Genomic DNA, 15,005 nt, shown 5'->3' on the forward strand with positions numbered 1-15,005 from the left:
ACCTGCCAAGCTAGTTCCTAGGAGTGATTCAGTTGCAAATCTTAATATAGCCTGTCTATGTTGACTAAGAATAAGGATTTCACCTGATCTTGTCCTGGGATATTTCTCCCATTCTGTAAGCTATAAAGCCTTACAATGCTGGAGGCTATTAGTATGAATGACTTAACATTCCAAGCCAGGGTTAGGCTAGGAAGTTGGAACATTGGTGAAAGTCAGAAAGCAATGTCTGAATTTTCTCTTGTTAGCTGTAAGAAAATGATATCTTGGTGAGTTCCTAGCACACTAGTATGAGGACATATCTGGGCCACCTCTGAGTTTGGGGTGCCAGGCGACAATGCGGAGGCAGGAGACTGACTTTCCTTGAAGTTTACGCCTCTGATACCGCCTTCACGCAAAGTGTGCGTGGCAGCCTCCAATCTCTCATCTTCATGTGTTCCAGGTCCTGCTTGTGTGCCAGCTTTGGGGTACCTGCTTGAGCTAAATCCTGGTTTACAGAACTGTTTTAACAGGGGTAGAGAGATCAAGTTTCTTGTCTCTCCACAAACTACTTTGGGATTCCAGCAGCTGCCATCCATCCTTAAAATGCTACACAAGTCCTTTCTGAAAGATCTCAGGTGTGGGATATAAGGGGGACACTGGGTGGATTGTCCTTTTGGGTAAGAGTTTATTCGAGTTATTAATGCCACGGATATACAGACAGACAGCAAGTAGCAAGGACTATGACGAGGAGGGTACGTGGAGGCACCTTTACAGGTCTCAAAGGGCAAAGGTTTCACAGTGTGAGTCTGCAGCCCCACTGTCTCTGATGTGGAGGATGTGTCAAACTCCTGAGTCTGACAACCTCAGATCTCTGAACTTCCTTGAGGGAGTGAAATGGAGCCTGCCATCCTGTTAAAAATTGAGGCTCCTGAGGCAGGCGGATTTCTGAGTTCGAGGCCAGCTTGGTCTACAGAGTGAGTTTCAGGACAGCCAGGGCTATACATAGAAACCCTGTCTCGAAAAACCAAAAAAAAAAAAAAAAAAAAAAAAAAAAAAAAAAAAAAAAAAAAAAAAAAAAAAAAAAAAAAAAAAAAAAAAAAAAAAAAAAAAAAAAAAAAAAAAAACACATTTAAAAAAAAATTGAGGCTCCTGGGTTTAGGGATTCATATACAGGCTCTCGGTGATGCACACAGTTTCCCTTACAGAAGAAAGCAGCAGCCGCAGCAGTCTGGGCAGGATTCTAACACCTCTGGGCCCACTATTAGGTCAGCCCTCAGATCTCTGTCCTTCCACCCTACCTCCCCCAATTTTCCTGTGCTACTGAGATGATGCTTACGATGGTGGCGGCAGCATCTAAATGAACTGAAGCTACTCTCGTCATGCCTGTCTTTAGTCTAAGCATTTTACATGTAGTTACTTACTTAACCCTCATGCAAATTTAGCAGCTTATATACCCATCTCATTTTTTTGCAAATGAAAAAATGGAAGCCCACAGGGGTTATGAACTTCTGAATAATACAAGATATTTTGAATGCGTGTAGTAATAATACCCAGAAGTAGCATGTCACAATGTGACCTCAGCCTGACATTGGAGTTCCTGATTTCACTCACTGAAGGTCACTTCCAACTTATTCTTCCCTTAGCTACTTCTCTGTTTTTGGGGCACCCTTTTCTTGGCTTTTGAAGAAAGTGGTTCTGACTCTTTTGTAACGATGGAAACACCCACTTTGTGTTATTATAAAGAGTAAAGGTTATTTTTCTGCCCATGTCATATTCTTACAACACCCTAGCCATTGTTGGCTTTAGGAGGTGGGTGGGAAGGGTGGGGGTGAGAAAGACACAGCAATACAATGAGAGGTAGAGAGGGAAGGTTCCTGCATTGTTGGAGCATTAGGAGCTGACATACCCTGACTGCTTATGCACCAGAGACTATGCCAAATTATCTCCTTTGTTCCTAGCTAGCCATTCTGTAAGAGGTCAGGAAGACCGTGTCACTGACAGTGAGAGGATGGAGGCAGAGCCACTTGCCCAAGGGGGAACACTGCGTGTTCTATCTCATGGCTTCCTTCCTTGCTCACTTCTCTTGTCTGCTTTTGGTAACCCTCGTGCTGGGCTGTAAGGGGGTTCACCTCTGTCATATCCATTTCAGCCTTAATTCTCCTTCCTGTAGCCCACCGTAGTAATCTGTACCTGTCTAGGAACTGATGGGTTTGAGACCATCAGCTGCCCTGAGACAACTCTGGGATATACATAGTCCTCTTCCTCAGAGAATGTGAGTGTGAGGCTAAAGGCATGGGAGAAAGAAGAAGGACAGACTATTTTTTTTTTATTGCTATTGTCTAAGACCCTAGGAAGCCTTCAGGAGAATTTTCCTGGTCACAAGCCAGTGTGTCAAAGGCTTTTGACCAAGGAAATAACATTTGATCCTTTGTATTAAAGAAAATCAAGTAGTACAGGTTTTTAATTTGTTAGATAGGGTAGGATAACCCTCTCCAGGAACTAGGGTAAGAAGTAGTCCAGAGGGACAAGCCCTCTCCTCTGTCCTGGCCCAGTCACAACCATCCATTGACTTAAGACCTGTCCCCACTCCCTTTGGTTTCTTGAGACAGGGTTTCTCTGTGCAACAGTCTTGGCTGTCCTGGAACTTTGTAGACCAGGCTGGCCTCAAACTCAAGAGATCCACCTGCCTCTGCCTCCTGAGTGCTGGGATTAAAGGCGTACACCACCGGCCCAGCTGACCTGACTTCTCTTACAATCTATACTGTTTACATTTCCAGGCAATATGAAAAACAAAGAATAGGGGAGGAAGGGTGTTGTGTGGGCCAGTTTATAAGATCATCCACAGAAGTGAAATGGTTTCTACTAGCTGCAACCAGAGTTCATGTGGCTTAGGGACAAGACTTAGGATGGAAAGGTCAAGGTCAATGCCAATGCTGGGAACTTCTGTAGGGTAGACATATCCTTAGCTAGCACATTCAATCCCATGAGTTGGATTACTATTATATCTCACATCCTATGTATGTATCTATACCTAGCACAAGGAAAGGACTGTAGAGAAATGGCATCCTTAGGTTTCTCTAAGGATGTTGATGCTGGAGGAGATAAAACAGAAATGTCTGATGGAGTTCTCTGTCACTTTATTGTTGCGCATCCTTCCATAGTTCAATGCACCTCTCCAGGTATTGGTCTTGACATATGCAAGCAAAACAGGGGGGTGGGGTGGGGGTAGTTTTGTTTTGTTTTGTTGTGACTGTTGTTTCAGTACTGATGAGTTAGAACCTTCCCAAATCAAAATGCACCCTGTAAATGAGATGTCACCCCTTTAAAGGCTTAAGTGTTGATAGTCTATGGAGAGCTTGCTTCCTGAGCTATTCTCAGAAGGGATGATCTCAACTTTTAGAAACGTCTCCTTTGTCTCCTGATGATAATCAGAGTCATTGGCCTTAGAACTAAAGGTCATTGCTTGGGTTTCAAAACCCACACTGGGTTTAATCATGACATACCTAGGACATCCTTCTATGAGATGATAAAATACTGTACATATTTTATCTTTGAAAATATTTTTCTGTGGGCGGGTGCTCCCAGACACTGCTGTCCTAGTGGAAGCCCTGTGATAGGAAGATGATTGAGTCTGGCATAGGGAAGGGTATGCCTCCACGCCCACGTGAATTGGCTCCTGCCTCACTTTCTCCTTGCATATACTGACTATAATTCACTTTCACCTTGTTTTCAGTTATAAAAATTGAAGGAGAAAAAAAGTCAGAAAAACCTGACTCTCAGCTCTCAACAGTAAATCCTAATTAGTTGTTTTGTTGTTGTTGTTGTTTGAATTGGGGAGTCAGAGCTTAATGTTTCTGCTATGACTAGGTTGCCCAACCCACAAGAGTTTAGTGTAGACCTGTTGTCTTGTGTTGTCTGTCTAAACTTCTGGCCCTTGGTCTATCCTAGAAGGAATAGATAGGATAGGTCTATCCTAGAAGTCATTTAAACTTTTTCTCTAAAGGGCCAGATAGCCAATACAGGCCTTTGTGGTCTCTGACTTCCCTCAGTCTCTTCCTTGTTTGTTTGTTTGTTTTTTAAATGAAGTGGGTTTTTTGTTGTTTTGTTTTATTAATCATATAAGCTATGTCTTATAATTCTATGTTTGAGCTCACTTTTCTTCAGCTAACTCAATGAATTCAATAAATCATAGCAAAGTCAGTTTTTTTCCTGGCACAAAAATTGATTCTCCATCTGAATGCAAAGACAATATAGCCCATTGGTGTTTTGAATACTTAAGTTAGCTTTCCTGGACTTTCTGTCTTAGGTACCATACTATCAAAGCAAAAACAGGAATCTCATCTCAAAGGGACAAGAGACAGGACTCTCACCTCAAAGAGACAAGAGGTAGTTTCCTCCGGAGCCCAGGGACACAGATTTAGCTTACTCTAAATTCCATGTTCCAGCATGGGAGCAGTTTGATGAGAAAAATAGAAAACAGTAAGAGAACCAAGAAAGTTGCAAATCAAGACACTATTGCAATACATTGGTGAAAACTTGAGGTAGGGGGTTAAAGTGAAGTGGGGAACCTCAGATGCTCTCTGGCTGTATGCATAACTTTCTGGTTGGTTAGGAACCAGTGTTCACTCTGTACATTCCAAACAGTTTGGTCAAGTACAGAGACAGGCCATAAAAGGCTAAGAGGGCTAAAGATGGCTCAAAGGAATTTGGTTCTGGACTTCACAATCCTTGAAGTCCTACTCGTTCATCAGCTTCAAAGAAGCTCAGTTAAGGCTTTATGTTTTTTTTCCAGGAGCTTGGGTTGGTAGTATTGAAAGGTCTCAAATGTGATTTATTTAACATCAGAGTGTGGCAGGGTCTGAAGGGGAAAGAGGGGACTTCAGAAGGCATGGAAAAGCAAGAAAATTTGTTTTAATTTGAGAAAGGAAGTGAGTCAGGGAGGGAGGGGGAAGCTAGAAGGTTAACGGGAAGTAAGAAAGAAATGCACCTCAGGTGCATTCACTAGATGGGTGGGAAGTGTGCTCTTTGACCTCTGAGGTTCTTGACAACTGTCATTCTCCTGGAATCCACGTAGTCTAGGGCATTTGCCTCATGAACTCAGATAAGCTTTCTACCACTCCCACCCAGAGCAGCTGGGGTCCCAGAGTCCACACTGAGAGCCTAGAACTGAGGCTGCTGGAGATAGAAAGGCAGTCTCTCTCTCTCTCTTGGATATAGTGTTTCTTCCCCTGAAGTCTGGGGGTGGGGAGCATGCCCGAGGAGCCTTGGAATCACAGGGAGTAGGGAGCCCCTATATCTGTTAAGACAGGAGGAACACGTGTTCTGATCAGCCCCTGGTTCAAACCTTCCCACGATAAATGACGCCCCCACCCCCATTTCCTCTGAAATAATTGGTTGGTTGATCTGAGGAACGTCTTTATTGTTTTTCCCCTTTGTGCTGAATTAACCAGTTCTGTCACATGGTGACCCTGAGTTCCCACCAATGGGATGACAGGCAGTTACCACCTCCACTCAGGTAAAAGACAGAGGTGATCTTATCGAGAGTGTTTGCTAGCCCAGTTTTGCATATACATTTTGATAAAAAAGAAAGAAGGAATCAACTCACTGAGTTACTTTTGCCTTACTCCTTTCCCCACCAGTTCCTGTATGAATCATAACAGTGGCTGAACCTCGCTCGGGCAGCCCTGGGGGAAGAACTGAGCTTCCCCTACCCTAATTAAACTAAACCCCATCTGAAAGTAGGAAGGGGACTATTTGGGGGAAAAGAAAGGATTCAGCAGGAAGGGGAGGAAGTAAGGGAGGGCAAAGGGCGAGTGTGAATGTGCTTACAATAGATTGTATACAAGTATGAAATTGTCAATGTTTTAATTAAAAGATAAAAATAAGAAAGCTGACCTGGAGCTGTACTCACTGGTGGTGGTGAGGTCTGCCAGGGTCTAAGACACTGTTGGCTTCAACGGAATCTCTTTCCGATTCTAGGTGACAGCCTCAGATGCTACAACTGTTTAGACCCGGTTTCTTCATGCAAAACAAACAGTACTTGCTCTCCTAACCTGGATTCCTGTCTCGTCGCTGTATCCGGTAAGAGCCTCAGGGTTTCCTGTGTAAGTGTGGTCAGGGGTGAGAACCTGGGAGACCTGGACCTCTCCACCCCTCGCTCAGTTCATACTCACCAAGTAATGGCTGCCCTTTATTAACACCAACCGGTCATAAAGGACTGGGCACTGAGCATTTTCTATATACTTTCTACAAAAACAGCACTTCACACATAACCCGTGGGGCAGTCTTCCTGTGTGACAGATGAGAAAATGGAGGCTCAGATAACACAACAGGCAAAGGTCAAGCAGCCAACATAGGGTTTGGAATTTGGAAATTCATCTGATTCCAAAACTCAGGCTTCTTAGTGTAGTGATAATGAGTCTGCCTTCCAAACTTCTGGGAGCCTCCAGTGTACCAGGGTCTGAGTCAGGGATGAAACGATGAAGAGAGAGAGGGTATTTGTCAAAACTTTGACCATGGCCTGTTTGCTTGTCCCAAATGACTGTTGATACTTCTATCTGACCCCATGTATCTGGTACACATGGAGTCCTGAGGGGTCCTGGGATGAGCTCAGAGGATACTAAATGTCACATGACTAATAAGGAAAAGTTGCCTCAGTTGAGAAGAGAAGGAGTATAATATGCACAAGTCCATGTCATCTGCTTTACAAGTTGGCTGGATTATGGAATCTCCACGTAAGAACTTAGGAAATGGTAGACAGGGAAGAAGCCAGCAGCTATGTTTTTAGTGTTATGGCTCTAAGATATAAGTGCTAATGATTAATGATAGTAAGGAGTGGTGGCCATTTCAGTATAGTCTGGAATATGAAATAAAACTCCATCTAAGAGATAACAAAGGTATCTTTGTTATCAAAGGTATCTTCCAAGATATTTTCTCCCAGAAAGGAGAAAACCTTCCAGTTAAGTAAGGACCAATCAAAGGTACCTATTTTCAAAGGTGTTTTGAAAATAGGAGTATCTGATGATTTTTATGTAAATTCCTGGTGTGTAGTTGAAAATCTAGGCTTTATGTTAAAAGTGTTGGATTCCCTGGGGAAGAAAAGGAGAGCAGTTCTTCCACATTGAAGGCCATGTTAATTCACTGCTAAGGTAGAAAATGTAGTAATTCCACTCCTGGGTCCAAGATCATTCCATTTCCCATTTTTTTTTTCTTTCCTTCTTTCTTTTCTTCTCTCTCTCTCCCCCCTCTTTCTTTCTTTGTTGAATTCTTTTCATACAATATATTTTGATTCATTCCATTTTTTCTTGATATTAACCCTGTTTATTAGGTATGACATAATCTTTATCTCTCCATCACTGTGTAATATACAGATTCCATGGACAGATTTTGTTTTTAAAAGCTCCTGTTTTACAAATAATATTGTGTCTTTTACGCCACAGTAAAAGTAGAATTGACTGATCAGAGACAACATGTATTTAAAAAACTTAGTAATAGGCATTGCCATACTTCCCTCTTGAATAGAAGTATAGCTGCCTATGACTCTCCCTCCACACACACACACACATACACACACACACACACACATACACACAGACTCACACTCACACACACACAGACTCACACACACACACACATACACAGACTCACACTCACACACATACACACACAGACTCACACTCACACACTACTCTACTGGCTCTAACAAGACTTTAGATTTATGGAAAAGTCTCCATTTGGAGGTGTGCCATCACTTGCTTGCTTCCCTTCATACCCCAGTTGGGTTGCCTCTTTCTGCCCAAGCCTCTCTATTCCCATAGGCTAAGCTCCAAGACACAGAATGGCAGGTTCAGAACTATATTTGCATGGCAGCAGCTTCTGCTGCTGTTTATGGTTCTTTGTAAAGTTCACATCATGTACCCCAGTCCCACTCATCTCTCCCTCCTCTCATACCCACCTTCCATCTTTGCAGCCTCCCTGCTGTTGTAGAAGCTGTAGTGTGTCACAGTGTGTCCCACAGTATACCCTTTTGTCTATACTTTTTTGCTTGAATGACTTGGTCTGGTACAAGGCCTCTGGCTTCTGCTCTGTAATACTGGAATCTCTCTGGGACTTCTCTTGGATATCCTGTTGTTGCCCTGTGTCATGGAGGTCTTGTAGTTTTGGATCTGTAGGACCAGCCTCCTTCAGGCACTCCAACAACATCTATGGGTTGGATATTGATGTGGGCTAGTTCAAAGCCCTGGATCTGTGCCTGAGAGGTATCTGAGCTGGTTAGCCAGCTCATGGCTCTCCTGTTGGCACACACCCTTAGGCAAGCTTACCAGCAACTCTGTGCAACCAGGGCCAGCTCTACCCTGTTGCCCAAGGGAGGTGCAGGGCCCACTTTCCCAAGTGTTGCAACTAGTGAGGGACACGGCCACTTCTCCCACTCTTTTGACGGCAGGCCAGCTCTCCTGTCTGCCACAGGATGGGGGAGGGATGAAATACGGGAGGAGCTTGTCTCTTCCTTGACCACTGCATGGCTTCTTAGCATAGGTGTGTGTCTCTCCACAGGAAAGCAAGTGTATCAACAGTGTTGGAGATCTTCGGATTGTAATGCCAAGTTCATTATGAGCCGATTAGAACTGGCAGAGGTACAGTACAGATGCTGCCAGGTGGACTTGTGTAACAAAAATCTTGAAGAAGGCAAGCCAAACAATGCGGCCACCTCCTTACTGGGGAAGACAGCGTTGCTGGGAACCTCGGTTCTGGCAGCCATTTTGAAGCTTTGTTTCTAAGTCATCTCTAAGGCCCGGATGCCTCCTTTCTGTATCTTTTTCTTTTCTTTTTTTTTTTTCCCCTGCTGCAGCACTCTAAAGCCTTTATTACTTTCCAGCTGTATTTGTTTAGGAAACAATAAAGTTCAGTTGAACATCTTGGACTAGAGGAAGGGATGTATGCAGTGTGGAAGAGCACCGTGCACACAGGGAATGCCCACTTGCAGTTACAGAGTGAAGTACATGCGTAGAACACTAATAGGTTATATAATCTTCCTCTGCCACTTGGGAGGACTGGCTTTCAGTTTCAGCTTAAATGCGTTTCCGGCAACCCTTAGGGATATCTCTCTGGTTCCTGCAATGTAGCTGAGGAGTGAGATCAGACAGTATATTTAGGAGTGAGTGGGCCAGGAGGATTCTCCTCACCACTCTGACAGACATGCTCAAATGATCTTCACAGGTCCTGAGCTGGTGTGTAAATGTTGTGAGTTGTCAGTCAGGGGCAATGATTGTTCATTTGCTTCAAAAAACAAAAGCAAAACCAACCAATCAGCCAAGCAAACAGTGCTGGCAATGAAGCCCCAGGCGAGATGACTGAGCACATAGGCATGAAGCCCCAGGAGAGATGACTGAGCATGTAGGCAAGCGCTTTACCCTTAAGCCACAGCCACAGCTCAAGCAGCGAATAAACCTCCGTGTTTTCAGCTTTGGAAAATGTAGGGAAATGAATGTGCTTGCTTTGTATCTCAGTGCTCAGGAGGCAGAGGCTGGAGGATGGCCATAAGTTGAAGTCCAGCCTGATCTACAGAATGGTTTCCAGGCCACCTAAAACTATATAGGAAGAGCTTGCCTCAATTTAAAACAAACAAACAAAACAAACAAACACAAAAAGCCAGGTGGATGGTGGTGCATGCCTTTAATCCCAGCACTTGGGAAGCAGAAGCAGACGTATCTCCATGAGGTCGAAGCCAGCCAGTTCCAGGACGCCAAAGCTATACAAAGAAACCCTGTCTATAAATAAATAAATAAATAAATAAATAAATACCTCAGCTGGGCAGTGGTGGTACATGCCTTTAATCCCAGCACTTGGGAGGCAGAGGCAGGCAGATTTCTGAGTTCAAGGCCAGCCTGGTCTACACAGTGAGTTCCAGGACAGCCAGGGCTACACAGAGAAACCTTGTCTTGGAAAAAAAAAAAAGAAAAAATGAAAAACCTCAAAACAATAACAACAACAAAACAAAAAAGAAAGGAAACACAAAAAGTCTCTCTGTTCCTATAGAAGTACCCGCAGCCACAACTTGAATTGTCCTACATCTCTGAATATTGCCTGGGCTTTGCTAGCTGTTACTAGAAAAATGTAATTGCCAACAATAATTAAAGTAATTCAATCTCGAAAAAGCAGATTATCTTGACTCTCTTCCACATAATAGAATAATAAACCCTATGCTAGACTATGACAGACGTCTAAGTGTACTTATTTTAAATGTCAAAATACGAGGAAGACCCTTTGGGTGTGCATGAAAGTAGTACACACATCCCACCTTCGGGTGGAGGAAGAAGTGGGACCAGACTGTGAGGCTGCCGTTTGAGATGTCCAAATGTTTCTGTGAATAGCAGAGGCCAGCAAGCATGTTCTATCTGCCTGTCTCCAGCTCTTTGGCTTCTTGGTGCTCCAGCACAGTCCATATACAATAAGATCGCCGAGGCTGTCAGCACAGTGAGGAACACACAGGCTTTGGAAGCCTTTCTCCTAAGCAAGGAGAAGGCCGTTTTCCTGTTGTGCCGGAGAGTAGCTCACAAAGATACCCAGGCTTAACCACATAGGATCTTGAGATTCTGGCTGCGTTTAGCCTGACGCCTGAAGAAAAAGGATTTCTTTATTAGCTTCAGAAACTTTTTTTTTTAACGATGTTAAAATAAAAAAAAATTAATAAGAAAACTTGTTAAAATGTTTCTTTTAATGGTTTGTTTATTTTTATTTTATGTATATTGGTGTTTTGCCTACATGTATGCTTGTGTGAGGGCTTTTGATCTTCTGGAGCTGCAGTCACAGACAGTTGTAAGCTGCTATATAGGTGCTGGGAATGGAACCGAGGTCCTTTGGGAAAGCAACTAGTGCTCTTAATCACGGATCTACCTCTCCAGCCCCCACCTTCTGCCTCTTTAAAAAAAAAAAAAAAAGATTTATTTTGTGTATATGAGTATTTTGTGTGGGGCTATAGTTTCTGATGGTGGTGAGCAGTCAGTGCCCTTGACCACTGAGCCATCTCTCTTGGGGCCATGAAAACCCTCTTGATTATTTAATCTGTTAGCCAAACCATATGTATCATGTATTATTTAGACAGTTATGCAATAATGATGCTTGCGGACGGAAGATCTTGGTGAGTGGCGCAGAAATGTAACAAACCGCTCCTACAGTGTGCTCAATGTAGCAAAGGAAAGAAAACAGCCCTGGGCACTTTGGCCTCTTGTTGCCTTGTTGGCTAGTATCCTCTGCTGGGTCAGTGTTTTCCTTTATATGATCTTTATTTCCAGTTTCTCTGCCAAGTCTTATTAGCAGGTAAAGCTATTTCCTCAAAAGGATTTTCCCCCCTCAGCAACTGGTACATGAGTTCTGAGAAACAACAACTGAATTTAACTCATTTAAACAGAAAATGAATATTTAAAATTTGTGGGTGTCTGTTTTGTGGGTGAGAGGCATCCAAGCGTCGAAAAAGCTAGGAACTGTGCTGCTCCAGCAGCCTGCCTGCAGATCCAGATTCCAGTATAAAACCGTCTGAGCCACATCTTCAGTCATGGAGCTCAAAGGCAAGAGTTCATGGGGGTGGGGGGAGTGGGAGTAGAGTGGTTTGTTTTTAAATTTTAAAAAGTTACATTTGCCTTTAATCCCAGCACTTGGGAGGCAGAGGCAGGTGGATTTCTGAGTTCGATTCCAGCCTGGTCTACAAAGTGAGTTCCAGGACATCCAGGGCTACTCAGAGAAACCCTGTCTCGAAAAACAAAAACAAAAACAAAAACAAAAGAAAGTTACATTTGTAAGCTGGATGTGTTGGCTCCGTGCTGATCCCAGCACTTAGGAAGCAGAGGCAGGTAGATCTCTGAATTTGAGGCCAGCCTGGTCTACAGAGTGAGTTCCAGGACAGCCAGGGCTACACAGAGAAACCCTGTCTTTTTTTTAAGTTACATTTGTGTTTTTCTCTCTCCGCCCCTGGTGTGTGTGTGTGTGTGTGTGTGTGTGTGTGTGTGTATGTATGAGAGAGAGAGAGAGAGAGAGAGAGAGAGAGAGAGAGAGAGAGAGGAGAGAGAGAGAGGATGGTCAGAGGGGGGTCAGAGGGAGACCTGGTAGAGTCAGCTATTATGTGAGGATCCAGGAGCCTTGGAGCCAAGCTCCTCTACCCATTGAGTCATCTCACTACCTAAAAAGGTAGATTTTGAAACAGAACCTCCTAAATAAGGAGGGCAACTGGTTCTTTCTGCGTGAAGTTGTGCTCATGCAGTGGATGCCTGGACCCATAAGGGAGCACTGTTAAGGCCACATAAGTAGATATCAGGTTATCTGGTTTCATAGGAACTGCCAGCCTGTTCAGTGCTAGGCTATCTTTGGGAGATGAGCTATGTGTTCAGAGGTACATCCTGTGAATTTGTAAACAGAATTCATATTATATGTCCTGGAGAATGCTGACCAATATCCAACTTAATCTTAGCAGCACTAAATGTTACAGTGTGGGGAGATGTCTCTTGTATCTTGACAGGCAATCCCAAGATTTAATGTGGTACCTGCCCGACTGTGTTCTCTGTTTTGGATTTGAGACTTCTTCCAACGAACCAAATGTCTAGATGTGTGTATATCTTCCTTCTTCGTAGGGCCAGGTGATTTATCTTGCTCAAGGTAAGTCTTTCATCAGTCTTCAAAACCTTTTAGCATAGACTGGTTTCTGTTGCCTGCAAACAACATCTGAACCGATGCTAGATGGCTCTCAACTAAGAGCTGCTTGTGCCAAAAAGGCAGTTTTGTCTAAAAGTGGTGCTCATCTGACATTGTGATGAGAACACCTGCAGGTGGGGGGCTTGCCAGCTCTGGGTCTGTCTTCATCAGCACCACCATCTTGCCTTGCATAAGAGTTGGAACGACACGGGGAAAGAGATGGCTCAGTGGTTAACAGCACTGGCTACTCTTCCAGAAGACCCAGGTTCAAATCGTAGCACCCACCTGGCAGCTCATAATTGCTTGTAACTAGGGGATGGGATGTACTCTCCATAGGTGTAGGATGTCGTCCCGCAGCTCCTACTTGCGTGGGGTTCCACGAACCGAGGATTTGGAAACCTGCAATGGGTGGCAGAGAAAAGAGACACGACGCCAGGAGAAAGGATCTCATCAAGGCGTGCTTTACTAAATGACAGGGGAGCATTTATACTCAAAGACAGTACAGGTATGCAATTGGCATTTAGGTGAGAATCAGACATCAAAGCTCAAACATTGATACAAGGGATTCCAGGAAGGGGAAGAGGGATCAAAGGATCACGGCTTCCTAAGGAGCTGGTATCTGGTCCTTGAGTCATTTACATAGGCTCCAAACCCCCAGCGAGCTAAGTCTCTGGTTTCGGTTTTGAGTTCTTTAGTGAGCCCAGCAAGGCTCCCACACATAGGTATCAGGCGTACACATGGTACACGGACATGTAGGCAAACATACATAAAATAATAAAATAAATAGTTGGGCGGTGGTGGTGCACGCCTTTAATCCCAGCACTTGGGAGGCAGAGGCAGGTGGATTTCTGAGTTCGAGGCCACCCTGGTCTACAGAGTGAGTTCCAGGACAGCCAGGGCTACACAGAGAAATAAAACAAATAATGATTTGGAAAAGTTGGCCGAATTGCTCAAGGCCACTAAAGGCAGTAAGGTGACACATTCGCATTGAGCTCTGTGGTCTCCCACCCTCTGCCCTCCTTGTGTGCACAGCCTTCGATGTACTGCAGGGTAGCTTTGGAAGAAAACCTGGGATGGGACTGACACTTCCATGCTTTGAAGAAATCAGTTCCCACCTTTGTTTACAAAGGAAGACATAAGTGTCTGTTTTCTCACTCAAAAGGTCCCCCAGCAGTGTGAGCTTTGCGGAAGCCAGACGGCCATACATAGAAATAGAAACTTTCTTCTTTTTAGTTGTTTCTCTTGGACATTTTGATTGCAGCCACAAAAGCTGCCTGACATACCAGAGAGCAGGGTTGTTAACCACATCACATTCTGCTTCGACACGTCCACCACAGGTATTTTAATAGAGCAACAGTTAAGTATGTGGGTTTGGTATTTGGAAGACACGCAGAACCGAGACTGTCCTCTAACTCACTATAGAGCTCAACCTCGATCTTCCTGCTGCTTCTCCCCTCCAGTGCTAGGGTGGCAAGTGTGTACCACCAAACCCAGTTTAGGAGGTGCTAGAGATGGAATCAAGAGCTTTAAGCACAGTAGGCAAGCACCTTATCAGCTAGTCCTGTTCCGAAAAACAAACCCCCCAAACAACCTAGCTTGTGCTTTCTGCATAAACTTTGGATCTGAAGGGGAAGGCACTTGTAAGGGTCTAGTTTGAGTTTGCAGCATGCGGGTCATATGGGGTGCTATGGTTTGCAGCATTATCCAAAACCAAAGTGTTTGTGAACATTTTAGTCCCCAGCTGATGGTGCTATTGATTGGGCAGTGATAGAATCTTTAGGAGGTGGTACCTGGCAGAGGCACATGCTTCTGAAGAGGATGCTGGGTCCTTGGCTCCTTCCTCTCTCTGCTTCCTGGATATGGTGAGGTAAACAGCTTTGTTCTGCCACAAACTCTGTGCCCTGATACTTTTCTTTGTCATGGATCAAAAAGCAATGGAGCCGGCTATCCATGGAGTCTCTCAACCTGGAAGCCACAATAAACTTTCTTCTTTTTAGTTGTTTCTCTCAGGCATTTTAATCACAGCCACAAATGCTCCCTCACATACCAGAGAGTGGGGTTGTTAGGGCTACAGAGGCCTCAGGCTTACAGAAAATCACACCATATTTATAACACTGAACGACGTAAAGAGGAACTGACCAGAGGTCTCCTCTGTGTAGCCTTGGCTGTCCTGGAACTCACTCTGTAGACCAGGCTGGCCTCGAACTCAGAAATCTGCCTACCTCTGCCTCCCAAGTGCTGGGATTAAAGGCATGTGCCACCACCGCCCAGCCTCCTTCCCAGGTTTCTTACATGACTGAAATAAAGTTCTTTGACAAATAAACTTATCTCATCTAAGGCTCCCT

At 44.2% G+C, this 15,005-nt stretch overlaps 1 protein-coding gene across 2 annotated transcripts in view; it reads left to right on the forward strand.

Annotated features, from left to right (window-relative positions):
- Positions 1-9,251, forward strand: part of Cd59 (CD59 molecule (CD59 blood group)) — an 18,031-nt gene extending 8,780 nt beyond the window's left edge. For both annotated transcript variants that reach the window (XM_031371200.1, XM_031371201.1), the window contains exons 3-4: positions 5,959-6,060; positions 8,533-9,251. In XM_031371200.1, coding sequence (XP_031227060.1) covers positions 5,959-6,060; positions 8,533-8,756 — 326 coding nt within the window. In that variant the 3' untranslated portion in view covers positions 8,757-9,251. The remainder of the gene's footprint in view (positions 1-5,958; positions 6,061-8,532) is intronic.
- The last annotated feature ends 5,754 nt before the right edge of the window (positions 9,252-15,005 follow it).

Source organism: Mastomys coucha, unplaced genomic scaffold (genome assembly GCF_008632895.1).
Source record: "Mastomys coucha isolate ucsf_1 unplaced genomic scaffold, UCSF_Mcou_1 pScaffold15, whole genome shotgun sequence".
In the NCBI taxonomy this organism is placed as follows: Eukaryota; Metazoa; Chordata; class Mammalia; order Rodentia; family Muridae; genus Mastomys; species Mastomys coucha.